Source organism: Diceros bicornis, chromosome 38 (genome assembly GCF_020826845.1).
Source record: "Diceros bicornis minor isolate mBicDic1 chromosome 38, mDicBic1.mat.cur, whole genome shotgun sequence".
Taxonomy (NCBI): Eukaryota; Metazoa; Chordata; class Mammalia; order Perissodactyla; family Rhinocerotidae; genus Diceros; species Diceros bicornis.
The window spans coordinates 13830582-13856533 of NC_080777.1; the positions used below are offsets into that span (position 1 = coordinate 13830582).

Sequence of the window (25952 nt, forward strand, 5' to 3'; positions counted from 1 at the left end):
GTTAGGGAGTGTTGGGAAGGGAAGGAATTCAAATTTTTGTGGCTCTGGTGGATAGCGGCACCTGAGTTACCATCCTATTGGGTCCCACGGGCTGAGGGTATGCCCAAATTCCACTGATGGGGTCAGGGCAGAGCTCACAGTGGGGAAGGGAAGTTAACATGGCCTGGGGTGGAGCCCTCTGTGTTGATTCAATGTATTGTTGTACTAACTTCCACTGCTGAATGTATAATTGGTATTGATGTTTTACATGCTTATACCGTAAATGCTTGTAAGTACAAAAGGAATTCTCCTGATTGAGAAGAGCTGGACTTTGAGAAGTGCTAATACTTCTGGGGCCCCACATCTTCAATGATCCTTTGAGCTACAAGTCTCTGTGACTGATGATGTTGCCAGTTGGAGCCTCTGGCAAAGGGAGGTGGCCTCTACTTGGAGGAGCCTCTTGGGGTTGGACACTCTGACTCTTCGACACAGCTACCAGTATTACCTCTTTTAAAAGCAGCTATTAGGTTACTATTGGGCTCTTACTGAAACCGAGTGCCTGACCCCCGGAGGAACTATGATTCTCTGGCCTGATATTTCCATTTTGGGGTGGATCAACTTAGACTCAATGACTAACAAAGTGAAAAGGATCCAATAATGGAAATGGTACAGTCAAAAATGCAGCTGGCCATGCCCCAGAGGCATTTGAGCTCTACATGAAAAAGATGGCAGCTATTCCACTGCACCAACTACAGAAAAATTGCTGGCTCAGTGGGGCCCTTGATTCACAGAGATTCCCCATGATGCCTGGGCCGGCTTCACTGATGGTTTGGCTAAGCTGAAATCTGATGGTGTCCACCGGGTGGTTGCAACTGTTCATCTTCAAGGCCAACTATTCGAAACTGAAAATGGACATGGTCATTCTGCTCAGTGGGCAGAACTCAAGGTCGTTCTTATAGCTCTGGCAAATAATACCCTTGATGAACCTCATTATATTTTTACTGACTCTTGGGTTGTTGCCATGGCCTGATTATTTGGACTGTCACTTGGAAAACTACAGACTAGAAGATTCAAGATGCCCCTCTTTGGCACTGCAAACCAAGGAAACAAATAGTGGCTGCTGATTGAACCATCTGCATCACTCATGTAGATGGGCCCATTCTCTGTTGAAATTGACTGGAATTAAGCTGCTGGTGGAGCCTGCACTGCCCAGACTGCACTGTTGCTTACTTAAACCATCATCATACCACACATGGCAACGTATCAACCATTATATTGGGTATAAAGTAAAAGATCCTGTTTTTGCTGCAGTGGCTACCATTGCATGCCACATTTTTAAGTCATGACAAAAGCTGACCCAGTTGTCTTGCAGTGAAGGCAACCACACAGCATGGGGCATTGTCCACACTTGTTCCCGACACATTAATTACATCTGACCTTTGACCGCTCCTTGGGGTTATAAGTGGTGCTCACTGTTATTAACACTTTTTCAGGTTGTTTTGCTGTTCCAGTCTGATAAGCTCTCTGGCCACACTATTGTTGCTTGTGAAACTAATCTGTATTAAATTTTTGGCTTATCTTTCTGGACCACTTTCAGTCTGACAATAGCGTGCCTTTTACTGCAAAACAATCCAACAATGGGCTGGTAGTCAGGTATTCGATGGGCTTTTCACATTCCCTACAATTTATTGGGATCTGGTATCATTGAGCATTGGGGCATTCTCCTCAAAAACTGACTCAAAGATGTCTGGCTCTACTTCCCTCACTTTCTTCTGGTCTATACTCCCTAGTAAGGCAGTTTGGTCAATGAATAGAGCTGTCTTCAGAAATAGATCATCTCCTCTCAGCTGTTTATTGAGTAAGGGTCAGAATGAAAGTGTTGGGAGACTGTATAGAGCTATTTTGAAAACTCGGGATTCCTCCTGCCATTCTTGGGTATGATGTTTCTTCTTTTCCCTAATGGCAACCTCAAGCTGGCCTGGTTAGTACACATCCTGGGAGGCTGCTTAGCCAAAAGGATGCAAGAAATTCAAACTTATTTCTGGTTTACAAATATGGATTTATTGGTTGCATTGACATGGTTTTAGATAAAAAGCATAATGATTAATTGGTTGAATATAGTGCTTGCTGAAACCCCCTACTGTCCACGTGGGCCAAAGTGGGGGGAATAATGGGGCTCTGTAAGTTTTATAAAAATGCCCTTGCCCTTCTTGTACCCAACCCTTCTGGATGAAAGGTCTGGGTGTGAGTAGGAGACAACTGGAAAAAAGGTGAAGTCACAGGTACTGGAATGAGACATAAATTATGTGTAAGTGGAGGGAGAGCAACAGTTATGGAAGCTAAGGAGGGATCACCTCAGACCCCAGGAGCTTGTGGGGAAGAGAGGGACATTAATGATCATTGTCTTCTAGAACCACCCCTGGAGCTTTCCTCAAGATGGAAAACACCCTGGTGAGGCTTTCCCAGTTACAAGCACCTTAAATTTACCTGACTGCTGGGCTTGCCATCCCTCAACAGAGGATTCAAAATTTGATAACTATTCTTCTTAACCTTACTAAGAAGTCTATGGAAACAGCAAAGGATGGCCTCAGCTCCTGTACCAAACCCCTCCCTCACGAAAACAATAACACCTATCAACCCCCGCGCCGCCCCACCCCCAGATATCTTCCCCACACCTATTCCCATAGCTGCCACTTATTCATTCTGTGGTATGGACAAATGCCACCCAGCTGGTGGTGTGGACAAACAGCGCAGCCTGGAGTGACTGCCCCTGGGCATTCTTGGCCAAAAAAGAGACTAGACTTAATTGTCAAACTGAACTGGAAACTCAAGGCTTACCAGCTGGCCAGGAAGTCATCCTGGAGACACTGTTATCTGTGCCCTTGACGGATGTAGGTCACAGTTGAGGGGGCCTAACAATTGTAAAGGTGTTTACTTGTCTCTCTGGAAAACATGGTGACTTTCATCTTTCATAAGAGACTTTCAAGCCTTTTAGGAATCACCACAAATAGCTCATGTAGTTCACCACAAATAGTTCATCGCAGAGATCATGTAGATCTCAGATTGACTGTGGAGATCTTGCCAAAATGAAGCTACCCTTGGTTACTCAGGAAAGCTTTCTGGAGACATGATAACTAATTTGTTATTTACGTACAGCCTAAGGGCTGTGATTCCTACAGTGGGAATCATCCAATTAGAAAAATTGGTATGAAATTTGTGCCTGTCTTTAGCTAAAATGATCAATGATACCATCTTGTCCCTGGAAGCATTCAGGTCCACTTCAATTCATGGCCATGGTTGTTGTGAAGGATACCTTGTCCTAGACTGTGTCCTTGCAGGCCAAGGTAGATTCTGTAATTGCTCATGCATCCTGCAATGCCTGGATTAATGCTTTGGACCCAGTGGGAAAGTCAATTCAGAAACTCGAGGCCAGCTGGCCTCTTAAGGTACATCCTTACTGGTCCATGGGATTTGCTCTGCTGGATGGGCTAGGACCCTGGGGGGCACAGTTGAGGTCACTGCTACAGGTTGGCCTCATTCTGGTGCTTGGAGTCCTACTCATAGTAGTCTTAACTCAATGCTGTATGAAACAAGTTGAACTCATTTGGCGGCAGCTAAATGGCAGAATTTAACAAATATGACAGAGAAAACACATGCATGGGTCTGCATCTTACCCTAGGAATATATTAAGGCTATATCTTCCCTTCAGAAGAGTTTATTACACATGTATGTTTCTAAAGGGTCAACTAGACAGTAGAATCAAAATACACACAACAGCACATTTGTTCTCTGTAAATACAATTCTAGCTCTTCATGTGCTAAAATTACTCAAAGTCTTGTGAACCAGCTGTCTTTGTGTATCATATAACCTGAATTTTCTGGAAATGTTTGCATACTTTTGGTATTTTCTTGAAATGTTTGCATGGCTTTGATAATTCTGCTCTCTTATCGTATATCAAGAAATTCCTTTTATATGATACAGACTTTTTGTATAAATATATTTTGCCTAAAAGATATCTGGACATTTTCTTTTACATATCAAAGTGCCGTAAATTCTCAATAGCCAAATTGCCAGTCTGCTTCATATTTTGTTCTCAGTTCATTTTGTTTACTTCATTTGAAATACTCAACTTCCCATAAAGAATACATTTAATTTCCTTACGACTGATGATGATCTTTCTTATTCAGTCTTTAGTTGGGAAAAAATGCTATCAATAAACATCGTACTTCACTTTAAGGATTATAAACGTAATAAAGCTCTTTATAAAAATTCAAAAAGAAGAAATAGAAAGTAAAAAGTGAGTCTCCCTTCACTCACATCCTAGCTTTCTCTCTCCTCCCTTGCAAAATTCCAGTCTTCCCAACATATAATTTATTATGCTATTGATTTATGCTTTCTTCTTGTTGCCATTTTTCCTCTCCCTTGTAAGAGGTAAGAAAGTACCAAGAAAGTAAGAAAGTACCAAGGCTCTTTTAACTCCCTTGGCTTAGGAAATGTTTATGTGGGTAAAGTAACAGAAGGGTTTGGGATGGGACATGAGAATGGCTGAGTGGTTTCCTTAGGAGGATAAAACCTTAAACCCTGGTGTTCCCAGCCTTAGCAATGATTTTTCAGGCTCAACTACCTGGCTTTTAGAGAACACATGCATATGGACAACAGGTATCTCAAAATTAGTGAGTGAGAACTGGATACTAGAGGGGCCCCCTGAATATACTGCCTTGTGCAAGGGGAGCCAGATCTTGCATGATTTGGAATGAGATAAAAGAGCTCATGGTAATTGAGAATGAATATCCTAACCACCCAATGGGTAGGAGACCAGAATTGGATTGAAGATTGTCTATATAAAAATTTAGATATATATCCCATGCAATGATCAGTTTGTGGAGAAAGATTTATAACCATTACATGCACACACTCCTCTATCTCTGGCAAAACAATACCTGTTACTTAAATTTGTTTAACTTTACATTTTATTAAAGGCTTTTACATATGCAATATAACTTGATCCTCATACAACAATTTCACAAGAGCATACTATAGCAAAGGCTGACATTTATCCCAGAATATATGATTATTAAGTGACAGGACAAGTATCCATTAAAAAAAAATCTGGATTCCATTCTCTTATACTGTATTTGGAATGTATACACTCAACACTTACAGGCCTGACACCCTTTTCTATGACACGTATATATGTTGCTCTTAGGGCAAATTGCAGCCATAAGGGTTTTAAACATGAGTAATATCATGTATATTCAAGCCAAGCCACTTAAAATTTCAAGAAGCTGAAGATCATTAAAAGCTTAAGATAATTAAAACACTGCATGAACTGTGTCTTCCCTGAAGGGTTTTTGGATTTTATTAGTTAAATTCTCAGTCTTTCTCTCTCTCTCTCCCTCCCTTGTCAATTTTAGAGTTCATAACTTTAAACAAAGAGGAACAGGATTCTTATAACTGAGCCGAGCAAGACAAAGTAACAGGGATCAGGTTTATTCTTCAACCTGAAACAACTAAAAAGCTGGACCACATATTGGACACTGGCAGTACAGGACAGTCAACCTTTAAGGAGGAGAAACAAATGAGGTGAGTTCTACAAACACCCAGCTTACTGTGTGAAGAGAGTTTCCAGGGTGCAGTGTGGGGAGGAGACACAGATGGAGCCCAGTGAGGAGACAGAGCTGGGAGTCCAGAGAGGTCAAGGAGCTTAGAGTCATAGAACAGAGCATTAGAGAGCTGCACAGAGAGTGCCAGAGATCTGCAGAGGGTCCCCCTCAGCCCTCCAGCAGAGAACTAGTCATCAGATGTGTGTGAGGAAAGTACAAACCAGCTGAAAGGAGCAGAAGGAAAAATCACTGGGGCTCACAGAGGGCTGGAACCAGTCAGAGTGCAAAACCTCACAATCCAGCAAGTATCAGCTAGAGTACTCAAAAATGTATTGCTTGAGTAGTGGGGCAAAATTAGTCCTGGAGCAAACACTGCTCTGGTACCACCTAAGAAAGCTTAAAAGGAAGCTGAAAGGATCAAACTGTTTCTAAGTACTTTCCCAGTAATTTAACTGCATTCCATGGCAAAATTCATGAATATTTATAGAAATGCAAATGGATCCAGCTGTTAACAAGGTAGAACTCACAATGTTTGGAATTCAATAAAAAATCACTAGACATAAAATGAAGTGAGAAAATATTATCCTCAATGAAAAGAAAAATTAATCAATAGAAACAAACTCAAAAATGACAGAGATGATAGACGCAATAAATAAGGATATTACAATTTCTATTATAACTATATCCCATATATTCAAGAAGGTGGAGAAAAGATTAAGTATATTAAATATAAAAATGTAAGAAAAATAGAACTTCTGGATGTGGGAAATATCTGAGATAAAAAATAAAGTGGATGGGATTAATGACAAATGAAACACTGCAGAAGAAAAGATCAATGAACTTGACAACACAGCAACAGAAACTATCCAAAATGAAATGCAGAGTGAAAAAGAATAAAAAAAAAAAAAAAAGGAAAAAGAACTAAGCACTAGGAAGCTGTGGAACAATTTCAAACAGCCTAATGTAAGTAGAATTGAAGTCTCACTACAAAGGGGAGGGAGAGAAGCAAACAAATATTTGAAAATGCAAAGGCCAAAATATCTCTAAATTTAACAAAAACTATAAACACACAGATCTAAGAAGCAGAAACTCAACAAACTCCAAGCACAAGGAAAATGGAGAAAACAACACCAAAGCACATCATAATCAAAATGTTTAAAACTAAAGATAGAGAAAACTGTAAAAGCAGCCAGAGGAAAAAAGATTAGGACAACAGTAGAAAAAATGCAAACTATAAGACAATAGTGTAAGGCTTTTAAAGAAACGAAAGGAAAAAAAAAGTCAACCTAGAATTCTATACATCTTTAAAAAATGAGGGCAAAATAAGACTTTTCCAGGGTTAAAATAATTTAACAGCAGCAAACCTGCACTATCATAAATGTTAAAGTATTTCAGGCAGAAGGAATATGAAACCATATGGGAATCTGAAACTACATTAAGGAATAAAGAGCATTAGAAAAAGTAAATATATGGGTAAATATAAAAGAAAAAAAATTTTTAAAAATTTTTAAATCTCTTTAAAAGATAATTTAGTTTAGTTTCCAGCCATGATGTAATAACAGGAACTAGATTTATTCTTTCACCTGAAGCAACCAAAAAAAAAAAAAAAAAAAAAACCTGGCAAAATACCGGAAACAATGTCTTTCCAAGCACTGGAGATCAGGCAATGCAGGACAGTACCTCTGAGAGAAGGGAAGGAAACATGGTGAGCCTTATGACTGCCCCCGCTTATTGCCTCGAGAGAGTTCCCAGGCCACAGAGCAGAGACAGGAAATCCACACAGAGCCTGGAGGACTCCCTGTGTTGAGAAGCGGAGCTGAGAGTCTGAGTAGACGAAGTTGGCTAGAGTTTATAGGACAGAGTACCAGAGAAGAGTGAATTGCACAGAAACAGAACTGCAGAGATCCTGAGATGGTTTACCTGGAGTACAGTAGTCCCTCCTCATCCACGATTTTGCTTTCTGCGGTTTTAGTTACCTGCAGTCAACTGTGGCCCAAAGACAATGCTATGTCACAATGCCTACATCTCTTACCTCACTTCATCTCATCACGTAGGCATCTCACATCATTACAAGAAGGGTGAGTACAGTATAATACGATATTTTGAAAAAGAGAGACCACATTGATGTAATTTTTATTACAGTATATTGTTATAACTTTTCTATTTTACTATTAGTTATTGTTGATAATCTCTTATGGTGCCTAATTAATAAATTAAACTTTATCATAGATATGTAAGTACTGGAAAAAACAGTATCTTTAGGGTTTGGTACTATCCGCGGTTCAGGCATCCACTGGGGTTCTTAGAACATACCTCCGTGGATAAGGGGGGACTACCGTATTTAGCAGAGTACCAGTCACCATATGTGCATGAGTAAACTATTTGAGGCCAGGCAAAGAACCACCGAAAAAGTTTAGAAGGAACCCCAAGGATAAGCACCATGATACTATACTAATACTAAATGTGAAGTGGTATGATAGACTTGAAGGTAGACTGTGATAAGGTTAAAGGGTATAGTCCACAAAAATCTCTAGGCCCAGATAATTTCACTAGAGAATTCTACCAAACACTTAAAGAAAAATTAATATCAATCTTACACAATTTCTTCCAAAAAATAGAAGAGGAAAAAAAAACACCTCCCAATTCATTTTATGAGGCCAGTATTACCCTGAAACCAAAACCAGACAAAGACAGCACAAAACAAACAAACAAACAAAAAAACTACAGACCAATATCCTTCATGAATATAGACACAAATATCTTTAACAAAATATCAATAGAATTCAGCAATGTATAAAAACAATTACAGCCATGCGCTGCATAACTGGTCAATGACAGACTGAACATATGATAGTGGTCCCATAGGATTGGTACATATAGACTGGGTGTGTAGTAGGCTATACCATCTAGGTTTGTGTAAGTACACTCTATGATGTTCACACAACGATGAAATCGCCTAACAAAGCATTTCTCAGAATGTATCCTCATCGTTAAGTGACACATGACTGTACACAATATGACCAAGGGAGTTTATTCCAGGAATGCAAAGCTGGTCAATATTCAAAAACTGATCACCATATTAACAGGCTAAAAAAGAAAAATCCCATGATTATATCAATTGTTGCAGAGAAAGTATTTGACAAAATTCAACAACCGTTCATGATAAAAACTCCCAGAAAACTAGGAAGAGAGAGGAGTTTCATCAATTTGATGAAGAGCATCTACAAAAAACCCACAGCTAACATCATATTAATGACAGAAGACTGAATGCTTTTCCTCTAAGATTGGGAACAAGGCAAGGATGTCTGCTCTCACTGCTCTTATTCAGCACAGTACTGGAAGTTCTAGTCAATGTAATAGCAAAGAAAAGGAAACAAAAGGCATACATTTGGAAAGGCGGAAATAAAACTACTCCAATTTGCAGATGAAATGATGGTATTTGTAGAAATCCCAAGGAATTTACAGAAAAACTCCTAAAATTAATAATCAAGCTCAAAAAAATCATAGGATATAAGACCAATACACAAAAAGTGTATTTCAATATGCTAGCAATCAACACATGGAAACTGTATTTAATAATACAGTACTCTTTATAATTCCTAAAAAATAAAATAGGTATAAATCTACCAAACATGTACAGAATTTGTATGTTGCAAACTACAAAATGCTGATGAAAGAACCCACAGAAGACCTAAATAAGTGGAGTAACATATCACGTTCATGAATTGGAAGACTCAATATAGTAAGGATGTCAATTCTACCTGAATCGATATACAAATTTAACACAATTCCTATCAAAATCCCAGAAATTTTTTTTTTGTAGATATAGACAAGTATATTTTAAAATTTATATGAAAAAGAAAGGAATTAAAAGAGCCAATACAATTTTGAAAAAGAAAAATAAATGGGAGGACTCACTGTACCTAATTTGAAGAGTTGTGTAACTATAGTAATTAAGAGTATGTAATTATAGTAAGAGTATGTAATGTATAGTAATTAAGAGATAGACACATAGATAACAAGAAACAAACTCACATAAGCAATAGACAGCTGATTCAATGGAGGAAGAAGAGGCTTTTTCACCAAATAGTGCTGGACAATTTGACATTTACAGGCAAAAAAAATGAATGTCCACCTAAACTTCACACCTTACACAAAAATTAACTCACAATAGATCACTGACGCGAAAAACATGATCCATAAAAGAAAAAATAATAAATTGGACTTCATTAAAATTTAGAACTTTTGCACTATGAAAGAACCTGTTAAGAAGTTGCAAAGAAAAGCTAGACAGTGATAAAACATCTGAAAACCACATATCTAACAAAAGACTCATATCTGTAACCCTTTGTGTTTCTGTGGTACCTGATGCAATTTCTCCTCTTTCATTTCCAGTTTTATTTATGTAAAGCCTTCTCTCTTCTTTTCTTTTCTTAGTGAGTCGGCTAAGGGTTTGTCAATTTTGTTTATCTTCTCAAAGAACCAGCTCTTAGCTTCATCGATCCTTTCTACTGTTCCTCTTTTGTTTGTTCCAATTTCATTTATTTCTGCTCTAATTTTCATTATTTCCCTTCCTCTGCTGACTTTGGGCTTTGTTTGTTGTTCTTTTTCTAGTTGTTAGGTGTAGTTTAAGATTGCTTATTTGAGATTTTTCTTGTTTGTTAATGTGGGCCTGTATTGCTATGAATTTTCCTCTTAGGACTGCTTTTGCTGCATCCCACATGAGCCAGTATGGTGTATTTTCATTTTCCTTTGTCTCCAGATATTCTTTGATTTCTCTTTTAATTTCTTCGATGATCCATTGGTTGTTCAGTAGTGTGTTGTTTAGTCTCCACTTGTCACTTTTCCAGCTTTTTTCTTGTAGTTGACTTCTAGTTTCACAGCATTATGATTGGAAAAGATGCTTGTTATGATTTCAATCTTCTTAAATTTATTGAGTCTTGCCTTGTTTCCCGACATATGGTCTATCTTGGAGAATGTTCCATGTGCACTTGAGACGAATGTGTACTCTTGTTGATTTTGGATGGAGCCTTCTATATATATCTAAGTCCATCTGGTCCAGTTTTTCATTTAGTTCCACTATTTCCTGGTTGACTTTCTCTCTAGTTGATCTATCCATTGATGACAGTGGGGTGTTAAAGTCCCCTACTATTATTGTGTTGCTGTTAATGTCTCCTTTTTGGTCAATTAATAGTTGATTTATCTACTTCGGTGCTCCTGTGTGCTCCTGGGTGCATATATAAGTGTTATGTCCTCTTAGTGGAGTGTCTCTTTCATCATTATATACTGCCCCTCTTTGTCTCTCATCATTCTTTTTATCTTGACATCTACTTTGTCTGGCAACACTTGCTTTCTTTTGTTTGTCATTAGCTTGGAGTATTGTCTTTCATCCCTTCACTCTAAGCTTGTGTTTGTCTTTAGAGCTGAGATGTGTTTCCTGGAGGCAGCAAATTGTTGGGTCTTACTTTTTAATCCATCCAACCACTCCATGTCTTTTGATTGTGGAATTCAATTTACTTACATTTAGAGTGATTATTGATATATGAGGGCTTAATGCTGCCATTTTATTGCTTGTTTTTCAGTTGTTATATATCTCCCTTGTTTCTTGTCCCATGTATTTTGGACTGCCAATTCAGTTTTCTGGCTTTCTATGATGGTTTTCTCAGTTTTCTCTTTATTTATCATTTGTATCTTTGTTCTGATTTTTTGTATAGTGGTTACTGTGAGGTTTGTATAAAAGATCTCATAGATGAGATAGTCCATTCCTTGATGGCCTCTTGTTCCACTAGTCTAGGCAGGTTTCATCCCTTTCCTCTTCCCCTTCTATGTTGTTGTCACAACTTACTCTGTTACGTGTTGTGAATCTGTGCTTAAAATGAAGTGATAATATTTATTTTTGATGTTTCCCTTCCTTTTATCTTTAGAGTTATAATTGTTTGCTAATCTGTTCTGACAGAGTTGCAATTTCCTGATTTTGTCTGCCTATTTATTTCCTTGCTCAAGGCTTTGTAAACCCTTTCTTTTTTTTTTTTTTTCCAGGTATGAGGGCCTTCTTGATCAAATCTTGTGTGTGTGTGGGAGTCTTGTGGCAATGAACCCTCTCAGCTTTTGTTTATCTGGGTTTGTTTATCTGGGAAAGATTTTATTTCTCCATCATATCTGAAGGATATTTTTGCTGGATATATTATTCCTGGCATACAGTTTTTGTCTTTCAAAATTTTGAATATATCATTCCACTCTCTCCTAGCCTGTAAAGTTCCTGCTGAGAAATCAGCTGAAAGCCTGATAGGGGTTCCTTTGTAGGTTACTTTCTTTTGTCTTGCTGCCCTCAATATTTTTCTTTCGTCATTGGCTTTTGTCAGTTTTAATAATTTATGCCTTGGAGAATGTCTTTTTACATTGATGTAATTAGGAGTTCTGTTGCCTTTTTTACATGTAATTTCACCTCCTTCTCCAGGTTTGGGAATTTCTCAGTTATTATTTCTCTGCACAAGCTCTCTGCTCCTTTTGCCCTCTCTTCTCGCTCTGGAAAAAGACTCATATCTAGAATATACAAAAAAACTCTCAAAACTTAACAAACAAAAACAAAAACCAAAAATACAATTAGATCATGGGCAAAAGATGTGAAGTAACATTTACCAAAGAGGATACAGAGATGGTAAATAAGCATAAGAAAAGATGTTCAACGTCACCAGCCATTAGAGAAATGCACATTTTTACCATAATAAGATTATCACTATATAGCTATTAGAACAGCTAAAATATAAAATAGTGACAATACAAAATGCTGGTGAGGATGTAGAGAATATTTATCTCTCATACTTTGCTGGTCTGAATATTAGATAGCACAGCTACTCTGGAAATATTTGGCAGTTTCTTAAACATACACTTACCATACAACCAAGAAATCACTGTCCTGGGTATTTATCCCAGAGAAACAAAAACTATGTCCAGACAGAAAGCTGTACAAGAATGTTCACAGCAGCTTTATTTGTAATAATGAAAAATTGGAAAGAATTAAAATGTCCTTCAATGGGCGAAAACTAAAATTATAGTTTTATCAAACTATAATACATTCATGTCAAGGAATACTACTCAGCAATAAAAAGAAATGACCTATTGATACATGCAACAATTTGGATGGAGTGAAAAAAGCCAATCTCAAAATGTCACACGAGGTAAAATTACACTTCTGCAACTTTCCCAAAATGTCAAATACAGAGATGGAGTACAAATTAGTGGTTGTTAGGGGTTAGAGATGGTGGCAGGGGAAGGGATAGATGTGACTATAAAAGTACAAAGGACATCTTTGTGGTGATGGAACAGTTCTGTGTATTGAGTGAGCTGTTGAATTGTTACCGGATATGAATACCAGGGAATATGAACCATGCCATAGCAAAACATCACAACTGGAATCACCCAAACCTTGCATGACTTCACACTCTAGACACTGACTTCTCTGAATGGTCAAGTGAATCCCCGACAGACTGCAAGTTGCTGTTCAAAAAACGGTCTTCTAAAGATAAGTAATAAATGACTCCCAAGTTCTTACCTTCTTTGTTGGACTATGGACAGCAGGCTACTTGGCTACATTAGATTTCACCTGAGGTTCTAGGCACTAACCTTGATTGGTTTACAGCCCTCACTTCCTAGATTCCCCAAAGATTGTATACACACATGTTGTACCAATGTCAATTTCCTGGTTTTGATATTGTATTATAGTTATGTAAGATATAGCCATTGGGAAAATTGGATGAGGCTACATGGGACTCCTCTGTATTATCTTTGAAACTTCTTGTGAATTTGTAATTATTTCAAAATAAAAAATTTTATAAAGAAAAAATATGCTATAAACCCTAAAGTAATCACTAAAATAAAAATACAAAGTGTCACAACTAAAAAGCCAGCAAAAAATACAGTTACACGTCACATAACAACGTTTCAGTCAACGACAGACCACATGTATGATGGTGGTCCCATAAGATTAGTACCATATAGCCTAGGTGTGCAGTAGGCTATTTAGGTTTGTGTAGGTACACTCTACGATGTTTGCACAATGATGAAATCGCCTAATGATGCATTTCTCAGAACCTATCCTTGTCGTTAAGTGACACTGACTGTGCACAATCCAAGGAAGAGGAGGAGGGGCAAAGAAAGAAGAATAAGGGAGCGAAGAAGAAGAGATGGGATATAGAGGAAACACATAGCAGGATGGTAACTTGAAATCCACACGTCAACAATCACATTAAAATGGTCTAAATACTCAATTAGAAAGCAGAGATGATCATACTGGATAGAAAAGGAAGGGCTAACTATATTCTGCCTGATGGAAATGCACTTTAAATATAAAGACATAAATAGGTTGAAAATAGAAATATGGAAAAGATGCTAGTCTAAAGGAAGCTGGAGTGGCTATATCAGTATCATACAATAAAGATTTCAGAGCAAAGACTATATCAGGGATAAAGATGATCATTTCATGAAGACAAAGAGGTCAATTTTTTAAGGGAACATAATAATCTTATATGTTTATGCATCTAATAACAGAGCTTCAAATACATGAAGGAAAAACCTATAGAACTGCAAAGAGAAATAAAAAAATCCAGTTATAGTTGGAAATTTCAATACTTCTTTCTCAACAATTTATAAAACAAGCAGGCACAAAATCAGCAAGGACACACTAGACTCGAACAAGACTATCAACCAACTTGATCTGATTGATATTTACAAAATACTCCACCCAATACCAGCAGCATACACATTTTTCTCGAGTGCACACAACACATTTACCAAGACAGACCATATTATGGGCCATAAACAAGTCTCAATAAATTTTAAAAGGTTTCAAGTCATACAAAGTGTGCTCTCTGACCACAATGGATTTAAATTAGAAACCAATAACCAAGATCTGCAGAATATTTCCAAAAATTCAGAAACAGAATAACATACTTTATTTATTTATTTATTTTGTGAGGAAGATCAGCCCTGTGCTAACAATTGCCAATCCTCCTCTCTTTTTGCTGAGGAAGACTGGCTCTGGGCTAACATCCATGCCTATCTTTCACCACTTTATATGGGACGCCGCCACAGCATGGCTTGCCAAGCAGTGCGTCAGCGCGTGCCCGGGATCCGAACCGGCAAATCCCGGGCTGCCGCAGTGGAGCATGTGCACTTAACTGCTTGCGCCACCAGGCTAGCCCCAATAACATACTTTTAAATAACCCAAGGGTTAAAGAATTCAAAAGGGAATTTAGAAAGGATTTTGACGTGAATAAAAATGAAAACATAACATACAAAAAACTGTGGGATGCTGCTAATACAACACTTAGGGGGAAATTTATAGCACCAAAGGAGTATGCTAGAAAAGAAGGTCCCCAACAATGACCTCGGCTTCCATGTTAAGATCCTAGAAAAAGAAGAGAAAATTAAACCCAAATTAAACAGAAGAAAAGAAATAATAAAGATTTGAGCAGAAGTTAATGAAATAGAAAACAGAAAATCAAAGAAATCAAAAACTGGTTCCCTGACTATATCAATAAAATTGGTAAACCTCTACCCAGACAGATCAAGAAAAAAGGAAAAAAAGACAAAAATTACCAATATCAGGAATGAGAGAGGTGCTCATCACTACACTTTCTACAGCTACTAAAAGGTTAATAAGGGAATACTATGGACAACTTCATGCCAAAAAATTTGAAAAAATGGAAAATCAGGTGAAATTGATAAATTATTTGAAATACATAAACTATAAAAGCCCACTCATGAAGAAATAGATAATCTAGCCATTTAAAAAATTGAATTTGTAGTTAAAAATCTTCCCACAAAGAAAACCCCAGGCACAGATGGCTTCACTGGTGAATTCTACTGAATATTTAAAGAAGAAATAATAACAATTTTACACAAATTCTTCCAGAAAATTGAAAAGAAGGAAATACTTCCCAATTCATTCTATGAGGCTAGCATTACTCTGATACCAAAACCAGATAAAGACATTACAGAAAAAGAAAATTACTGGCCAACATTTCTAATGAATACAAAAACAAAAATTTTGAACAAAATGTTAGCAAATAGAATCTAACAATACATAAAAATGATAAACTATGGTTGACTTTAGCCCAGGAATGCAAGGTTGGTTTAATGCATGGTTGAAAAACAATGTAATTCATCCTATCAACAGACTAAAAAAATCAAATCAAATCATCTCAATAGATGCAAAACAGCATGTCCAAAATCCAACATCCATTTCTGATAAAAGCTCACAGCAAAATAGGAATAGAAAGCAACTTCCTCAAGCTGATAAAGGGCATCTTTGAAAAACTTTGAGGTTAAACATACTTATGGTGAAAGACTGGATACTTTCCCCTGAAGACGAAAAACAAGGTAAAGATGTCCAATCTTATCACTATTATAAAACATTGTACTAGAGGTCTCAGCTAGTGCGATAAAACACACAGCAATAACAATAACCAAAAAAAGAAAGAAAAACATTCAGATTTGAAAGAAATAAGTAAAACTACTTTTATTTGCAGATCACAGAATTATCTATGTAGGAAACCCTACTAAATCTTTTTTTTAAAGTACTATAACTAAATTTTAGCACAGTTGCAGGATACAACATCAATATATAAAAATCAATAGTATATCTATATATTAGTTCACGCACTTAGCTTCGGTAGTCCAGGGTTCGCAGGTTCAGATCCCAGGCGCGGACCTACACACCACTTACCAAGCCATGCTGTGGCAGGCATATCACATATAAAGTAGAGGAAGATGGGCACAGATGTTAGCCCAGGGGCAATCTTCCTCAGCAAAAAGAGGAGGATTTGCAACAGATGTTACTTCAGGGCTAATCTTCCTCCCAAAACAAAAAAAAGGAAAAAAATACTATTTATAATAGCATCAAAAATACGCAAGATTGAAGGATAAATCTGATAAAGCACTACTGAAAACCACAAAAATTTCAGAGAGAAATTAATAAAGAACTTAATAGAAATACAGTATGTTCATAGATTGGAAGACCCGATATTATTTAGATGTCAATTCTCCCTAAATTGAAGTTGATGGCAAAATTAATAATGACATACAAAGGACTTAGAATAGGCAACATCACTTTAAAATAGAGTAACAAGAGAAATCAGATATAGAAGATCTGATTTCAAGGCTACGTATAATGCAACAGTAATGAAGTCAATGTGGTATTAGGATAAAGATAGACAAATAGATCCATGGAACATAACACAGTCCAGAAATAAACGTACACATGTATGAACAACTGGCAACAACAACGAAAAGGCAATTCAGTGGGGAAAGGACAGTCTTTTCAACAAATGGTGCTGCAATAATTGGTCAGCCATATACAAAAAATGAACCTTGATACTTACTCTTACTAAATCCAAAACTTTACTTGAAATTGATCACAGACTAAACAAAAGATCTAAAGCTATAAAACTTCTAGAAGAAAATATAGGAGAAAATTTTAGTGACCTTGGCTTTCTTAAACATGACATCAAAAGTACAAAGTATAAATGAAAAAATAAATAAATTGGACTTCATCAAATTAAAATCTTTTGCTCTTTGAATTATACTGTAAAGAAAATATAAAGGCAACCTACAGACTAGGAAAAAAATTTAGCAAAACATCTATCTAACATAGAGTTTGTATCTAGCATATATAAAAAACTTTTCTGTCAAAAACTACATAAACATGAATATCTTTGGAAAGGGGATTTACAGACAGGGGTAGGAAAGATGAAATAATACCATGGTAAGTCTTTTCACGCTTTCTCATTGCCCTTATTTAAACTAGCTTAGGGCCGGCCCCATGGCTTAGAGGTTAAGTGCGCGTGCTTGGCTACTGGTGGCCCGGGTTCGGATCCCAGGCGCGCACCGACACACCGCTTCTCCGGCCATGGTGAGACCGCGTCCCACATACAGTAACTAGAAGGATGTGCAACTATGACATACAGCTATCTACTGGGGCTTTGGGGGAAAAAAAAATAATAACCTAGCTTAAATTACTTTTTTAAATTTAAATATTTAATTACTTAAAAGGTCTCCAAATCTTTACAGAAATGTACCTGGAGCCAGGCCCGATGGCCTAGCAGTTAAAGATTGACACGCTCTGCTTCAGAGGCCTGGATTCGGTTCCCGGGCGCAGAACCACAGCACTTGTCTGTCAGCAGCCACGCTGTGGTGGCGGCTCACATAGAAGAACCAGAAGAACATATAACTAGAATATACAACTATGTACTGGGGCTTTGGTAGAGGGAAAAGGAAGAAAAAAGGAGGAAGATTGGCAACAGATGTTAGCTTAGGGCGAATCTTCCCCTGCAAAAAAAAAAAGCATCTGAAAAATAATACACAGATATTTGTCTAAATTAATGTCAACCATTAATGAGATTATACTACTCTCTGTGGTACATTTCAATAACTAACAAGTCAGTAAACTGTTGATATTTCTTAATATTTTAATTATCATTTATCAAATTATAATTATAACTTGGCAATAAAAATCAATTTACAGGAAGCCGGCCCCGTGGCTTGGCGGTTAAGTGCGCGCGCTCCACTGTTGGTGGCCCGGGTTTGGATCCTGGGCCCACACCGACGCACCACTTGTCCGGCCATGCTGGGGCAGTGTCCCACATACAGCAACTAGAAGGATGTGCAACTATGACATACAACTATCTACTGGGGCTTTGGCGGAAAAAAAGGAGGAGGATTGGCAATAGATGTTAGCTTAGGGCCGGTCTTCCTCGGCAAAAAGAGGAGGATTGGCATGGATGTTAGCTCAGGGCTCATCTTCCACACACACACACACACACAAAAAATCAACTTTCACAAAGACGCTGCATATATACTAACAAAATCAATCTTGACTCATTCATTTTGCCTTTCCATTTCTCCTGGTAGTTTTGTAAGAATCCACGACTTCAGTTTCTCTAGCTCAGCTTTGCTTAGCTCATGGTAAACACCTGGGAAACTATGAAACTTTGTGCTCACTCCCAGAGATTTTAACATCGAGTTTGTCTCTTCACCCCAAGAATGGAGAACTAACTCATCTGCAGTACCATGGCACTGAAACAATTCAGGGAGTACACCATCACTTTTCTGAAGAGCCTAGAGAAGAGGACAGAAAAATGGAAAAGTTTAAGAAACTCATTTAAGAACATCATTCCTGGAAATCAGAGAGGGCAGATTAAATATTGGAACTTTGGTAAAATTGGAATTTTAAGGGAAAAAAGAGGCAGTGGTGGTGCTGTCTGAGGCACAACATTGGTGGGCCAGGCCTGGGGGCTTAGCTGGCTGCTAGCACCACTCGAGCTGCGGATGCACATGACCTGCATTTATTCCAGAGAGGACTATCTCAAAAATGGTTAAAATATTTCCTGAAGAAACTGTGTAACTTGGGAAGACAAACAGAGTGCAGGAACACAGACCTAAGGTACAATCAAGAGAAAAATTACATTCTAGTTCTCATTTCTATATCTGCCGTTTCTACCTCTGGTGATGAAGCTGCAACACTATAACGTATCACATTCACAAATTAGGATATTGCTGTGAAGCCGGTATCAGCAATGTAACTGATTGTTTTGATTATGTTCATGACATAATAAGCAAACCGAGCTATAATCATCTGTATTTTTAACATGTATATAGGATGCATATATACCATACACATATTGCTTTTATCCTTTCTCCTTTGACACTATGCTTCACAATATTCCTTGTACGGGGCATTTCCTGAACATTAACGACCAGCTGGAATTAATCAATCTGACTAATTTGGCCATAAACTCCCAGCAATGCTCTGTGCATCAATTATCATTGCTTCATTATCAGTTTTGTTTTAGTTTTAATGTGTGACCATTTCATGTTTTTTGTTTTGTTCTTAAAATCTGGAACTTACCTGGTAAACAGCAGATGTTTTATTCAGAAAACTAGAAAGAGCAAATACTCCTGCCACATCTTGATGACTTCTATATGCTAAATGCATCGCCATGCACCCTCCCATAGAAAATCCTCCTAAAAGAAGCAAAAATTCACTTATCAGAAAAAGCAGAACATATGCAACAAGAATTTGGAACCAGATATCTCTATGCCAGTCTTCCATAAATATTTTAAAAATATTTGGAGACCTTTAAAAAGACACAGTGCTAAAAACAAATGTAGTCTACTTTAGATAACATAGAAAAACACCTGCTTTGAGTTAACAACACTGCTGCATCTATGTCATCAGTGATGAAGAGATTGTTATAAAAGGAGCTAGAACTGAACAAAGAAGTCATGTTCATTGAGTAAAAATACTGATCATAATCCAAAATATGAGTCATAGTACAAGTGTTATTTATTTAAACTTCTAACGTCTATTTATATGTTGTTTATACTTATATCATAGGAGTCCTCACACTGCAACTAGAATCAATAACTTGCATCTTTTGTCTTACTTACCAAGCTCTGAGCTCCATGAGGAGTTATAATTTCTAGTGTCTGCCATATAATAGGTGCTTAGTGATGTCTGATTTAGGAAGGATGATCAAAAATTTGGTGAGCTGGTTAAAACATATTTGTATTACAATATTATTTTGGAAACTGACATATGATGATATAATTAAAACATACGTACCTATATGAACTTTTAAAAAAATATTTACTCATTTGATAAACTTTTATTACCTTTTATGTGCCAAACACTGTGCTAGTCACTGGAGATATGCACATTAAAATACATGAACCCTGTGCTCCCACTGACAACATATATGCTAAAATACATGGACCCTTCTGTTCGAGGGGGAAACAGACATCACAGAGTATGGAGACAGGTATTTGATGAGACACAGCAGAGAGGGTAGCCCAACTTCAGGGTAGAGACGTGGTGTGATATTCCCCAGCTTGAGTGAGAAGTAAAAGACATCTCATTGATATTTCAAGAGAAATAAATATAGAAAGTAAATCACATAGCCATGCACTTGTGGAAATATAAAAATCTACTTTGGTGTAGAGTTCAGATCTCCTAATTTCCAGCCTCCTGCTTTATTGCACTTAACAAAGTTTAAAAGCTGAGACCTTAGAGAACATAAATTTGAATTTACTACAATTTCCTTTCCTAGATGAAGGGAACTGAGGCCCAAGGAGATTAGGTGACCTGCTAAGGCTGCATCCCCAATTTTAGCTATAAAACTAGGAGTTCTGGAACCCAGATGCCTTGCAGTGTAGTTTAACGTACATACAAACGTATGAGTGAAGATTACTAGCCTTGGGAAGTTTCGGTTTTTACAAAGGGCATAATATGTAAATAATTACAGTGTATAATAAATATTACATCTGTGGTTTTCAACATACTAGAAAGAAATAACAGGGTCTCATCAGGAGCAGTAGCTCACCATAAATGAGAACCACTCAAAAGGCTCTTTCAAAATACCCACCACACCGCCCCCTGATGCAGATACCTCTACTTAGAGGTTCATGAATGAGCTTGGCGGGGGAAGGGAGAGCATAAACATCTTAAAATTGTATGTAAAATCTGCATATGTGCATCAGATTCCCAAAAAAGGTTACAAACCGCTGGGCTACATTATCTATGAATTTGTGCATTAATAAATTTTTGACATGCCCCATTTGGATAAAAAGATCTTACTGTAGATGAGTATTCTTGGTAAACATTCATTATACGTATGCAGAAAGAACTCTAAGCTTATTCAGAGTCTACGCTTGCTGAACTCTAAGCTTTTGCCACAATTCTAGTTATTGACTTCACTTCTCACATTTTTCTATGTAATACATTATGCGAGTTATAAAGCAAACACATTTTGAAACACAGTTCTTACCAAGTTTTAATTTATTGACTACAAATTAGTTCTCTACATTCTGAAATCTAAGTAAGGGTAAAGAACAGTTCTTTCTTCAATCATCACATTTTGATCCATATCTTATGATGAGCTAAGCAGAGTTTCTCCATCCCCTTGGTGCACACATACTGATGAGCGGGCTTCATCATTTTACATGCCCAGTGGTGAGCACAGTCCCTGGCACAAAGTAACAACTCAATAAAAGTCTTATTTAATTGAATTTTTAGAAAACATACATTATAGGAGTAAAGCAATAAAAAAATTTACAAACATCTCTTAGATTTGTCATATTTAAAGGCACACAAAACATTTTCTAATTTAAAGTCTGGTGGAAAGAGGACCAGGCTGAAGATAAGGGAAAATGAGTTCTAATCCTGCTAGTGACACGCTAGCTGAATGTCTTTGGGTAAATTATTTAAAATCCAGGATTCCGTTTCCAGTAAAATTAGATAGCTGGACCAGATGATCTCTAGGGTTTCCATCAAATTTTTAAGTCTATTATACAAATGCTTAATAATCACTTGTAAAAGTCAAACCAGCAAGGACTTTCAAAGTTTACAGAGTTACTGTAAATACAGAAGTCTGCTTTCAGTTCAGAACTAAGAATCCATCTCTCTCAGAATACAATTTTAGCTTCCTTAAAGTTCACAGAATCTGTCTTAGCAAATGCTTACTTCCTTCATCACTTCCGATCTCCCCTCCTTTCCCCTTTTACTTACAAAATGAACTCAACGTTGCTTATAATCAAACACATCTTTAACAATAAAACTACATCTCTAAAATGAGGGGAAAATGTGAGGGAGGGAGAGATGGGGTTGGCGGAAAGAGAAAGAGAGCCACAGACCATAATATGGGGGCAGCAGTAATGAGGGGTGCAACTGGACACTGGACTGCTTCCCTGCAGCAAGGCAATATTCTTTAACAGAAGGAATCACACCAAATTGTACTAGAACTTTTCCTAGCATTGCATTCCTGGGTGGAATTTATCAAGTAGATCGTCATTAAACATAAAACTCAAAATCAGACATTTTACATATAGCTACTTCTGCTACCGACTTTTGTATAAAAGTCTAGGACACAGAGGCGTAACATTCACTAGACTATAAGGTCCAGGAGAGCAGGGGCTTTAGTCTGTTTTATTCACAACGTACCCTCCCTATGCTCAGAACAGCGCCTGGCACATGGTAGGTGCTTAATAAATATTTATTGACTAGGTGAACAAATAATTGTAGTTCTATGAGGTTATTTCTGCAAGGAGACAAATTTATGTCATCAGGAAACGTAGCTTTTTGGTGATCTGACTTGATACAAAAGTAAAGTTTAGAAAATGGAGGAGGGAATGGTTAGTATGCCCCAGGCCAATGATTCCTAAATCTGACTCCTTAAAAATAAAGATTCCTACACTCAGCCCCAGACCAACTAACACAATCACAGAGCAGACGTTTAAACCTTAGAAGTTCTTATGGCCATAAATCAAATGCATAAGAATCACATCCTTAGAAAAATATTGGTAGCTGCAAGGCAGACAATTCCAAATTAAGTATAATGGGTAAGCACAGAAAGAGACAATATCATGATTTAAAAGAAATCTATATATGATAGATACTAAGGTTGTAGAACAAATTTTTTTATTTTTTGGAGAAATTCATGAGCTTGAATTATATTTTTGCCAAACGTACCTATGGAACATATTAAATGTGACTAGCGTGACTGAGAAACCAAATGTTTAATTTTATTTAATTTTAATTAGTTTGAATTTAAGTTTAAATAGTCACACGTCGCTAGGGACTATCATATTGAACAGTGAAGTTCTGGACAATCTAAACTGCACCAATGATTGAAAAAAAGCTTCAAAATTCATAAATGGAGCAAAAAGAAAATCAATATTTCATAAAAAGATAATGTTGAGGCTAAGATCATTATATGTGATCTTTTAATGTTATAAAGATTTTTAAGAAATCACAAGATAAAATGTGAACAAAAACAGATTAGTAAGCAAAAACATATTAAAAAATGATTTTAAAAGCACACGTATGGAGAAAATTTTACACATTAAATTCCCCCCTCCATCACTTTATTTTTATTGGCCAGAGTAGCCTGATCACTTTATGTGGTTTTCACAGCCCCCTTGATGGAGCAGCCTAACAACAACAACAAACTAAGACAGAAAAATTTTCCTACATATGAAATGTTATAAACAAACATAGATATATCCTGAAGACATTTAACCTCATATTCAATTCTCACAATTTACAATGAAGAAAAATGTATTCATTGAAATCTTATTATTTAAAGATTTAATCTAAGTCCCTGACCCATTCATAATCTTGTAAGGTAATCCACAATTTCTCACCAGCCATCTTTGACAATACAATCACCTTCAGCATCAGACATGACTCTGAAAGAGACTGTGTATTTTTTTCTAACAGAAGAAAATTTAAGACAAAGGACTAGTTATTGGAATTCAATTTCCATCTAAATGTCTAAAATGCCATATAAAATATACTGTTCAGTAAGTAAATACCAAATAGTAAACTCATTGTAGGTAATGGTTATAATGTATATTTATAGTTGCTGGCAAAGGATTAACATGTCAAGAGCTAACATTTCAACATACACTTAAGATTAACAAGCTGAATAAAACATGTTAAAAAAATAATAAACCTAGCTTTTATGAACTCTTTAAATAAAATAAAACAGAAACAATGTATAAAAAACTATACTGGAAAACTAAGCTAATCTATCTGAAAACAAAATCCAGAGAAAAAAATACTTACAATTCAAGTTGACCATCAATTCATTAGGATTTTTAAAATGTAATAAAATCTACTTTCCCTCCAAATTTCAGCAATTCCTCCATTTAATTTATATAATTATTGTTCAGACTGAACCGTGATAAAATCTCAAAAGATTTGGGAATATATAATATATTCATTTGTATACTTTCTCTCATAAAAAATTTATAGGATAAACAAAATATTTATTATCTTCTATGAAAAGCTGTTAGAACAGCAGTCCCAGGCCTTTAAAGTTCTGATAACTGGTGTTGAAGAAACATAACTTGTTTAATTAAGACATATATTTTAAAAGAAAGTAGAAGAATACTATCATTCTCAAGCTTTAGCTCCAAGAAAGAGCTTCAGGAGAAACTCGTATAAGGTGAGGACAAGGGAGCCTGGAGACTTTGGTGCTAGGCTTCATCTTGGTAATTCCAACTATCCCTTCATTTTAATTTTAAATCTTATTATATACTCACTGTGCAAAGTGTTTCCACCAGACAGACAGAAATAAAGAAAATGAGTCATTCAAAATCTCACTACTCATACATAATTTTGACATGTTTTTTAAAATTCATTTTAACAAACACTCCAAATGTACAATTTATACCTTACTTTCTATTTCATGTAAAACTGATTTGAAATTCTTTCAACAGAACTACAAAACTCCATAATTATTTTTTTATTCATTGAACACATACTTACTAAGTGCCTTCTATATGTAAATACAGTATTTAATGGTTATACAATATTCCATTGTATTAATAGACCATAATTCCTTTTATTATTTCTCTCATGATGGGTACTTAGAGCATCCATGTAAATTACTCAGGCGTAATTCTAAAAGCACTTGTTTATCCCTGCTTCAAAATTCTGATAGTATGCTCGTGTTATCAAAATTCTTATAATCTGGTCATATCATTTGTCAGGTTCTATACATCCTAGATCAAAGTTAAACCTAAATTACACCAATTTTCTCTTAACAACAAATTATCACCACCTAGTGGCCAAAAAAGGAATCTCATTCTTGTACAAAGTTCTTGACCAAGTCAATGGATCTGGGTTCTAGTTCCAACTCTATTTCACATTAGCCAGCAATCTCTTTGAATTTTAGTTTCTTCATATCTGAAATGAGGATAAAAATTTCCCACTTCACCGATTACAAGGCCCAAGAGAGATAGTGTATATGAAAAACAACTTGTATAATTTAAACATTATCTAAATATAAAACATTATGATGTATAATGGCAAATTAAAAACTGTCAAGTGTAATATAAACATCAACTATTTTAGTTGTATTATTACCACATATACTTTTGAAGCACAACAGTGCACAGCGGAAAAATGATATACTTTTCTCTATTTTGATTTCTCACTAGATACAGAAACATACCAGAAGGAAATGAAGACTTTCAAGACAGACAGTAACAGGGACACAGAATGTACTATGAAATATGCCTATATTCTGCACACTGGATACTCTCAACATCTTAATAAAACCAGAAGACGACTAGATAATCTAATATTATTAATTTTCTCAGAACACAGGATTTGAACCCAGGTTATATTAATAACTATATTGCCAACATTCAGAGAGTAATTTAAAAGTCATTATTATTGCCTGTGTTTCCCCTAACTTTTATCATACTCTCTGTAGAATCACGTGTGGTATAAATATGTAAAATTAAATAAACTTTCTTACGTCTGATATTCTTAATGTACACAGTGAGGAATCACAAATGTCTTC

General features: G+C 36.4%; 1 protein-coding gene across 1 annotated transcript in view; it reads right to left on the minus strand.

Annotated features, from left to right (window-relative positions):
• Window positions 1–18395: 18395 nt before the first annotated feature.
• Window positions 18396–25952, minus strand: part of LYPLAL1 (lysophospholipase like 1) — a 38256-nt gene continuing 30699 nt past the window's right edge. The window contains exons 4-5 of the mRNA XM_058533689.1: window positions 19490–19605; window positions 18396–18699 (exon numbers count right to left, since the gene is read on the minus strand). Coding sequence (XP_058389672.1) covers window positions 18460–18699; window positions 19490–19605 — 356 coding nt within the window. The 3' untranslated portion in view covers window positions 18396–18459. The remainder of the gene's footprint in view (window positions 18700–19489; window positions 19606–25952) is intronic.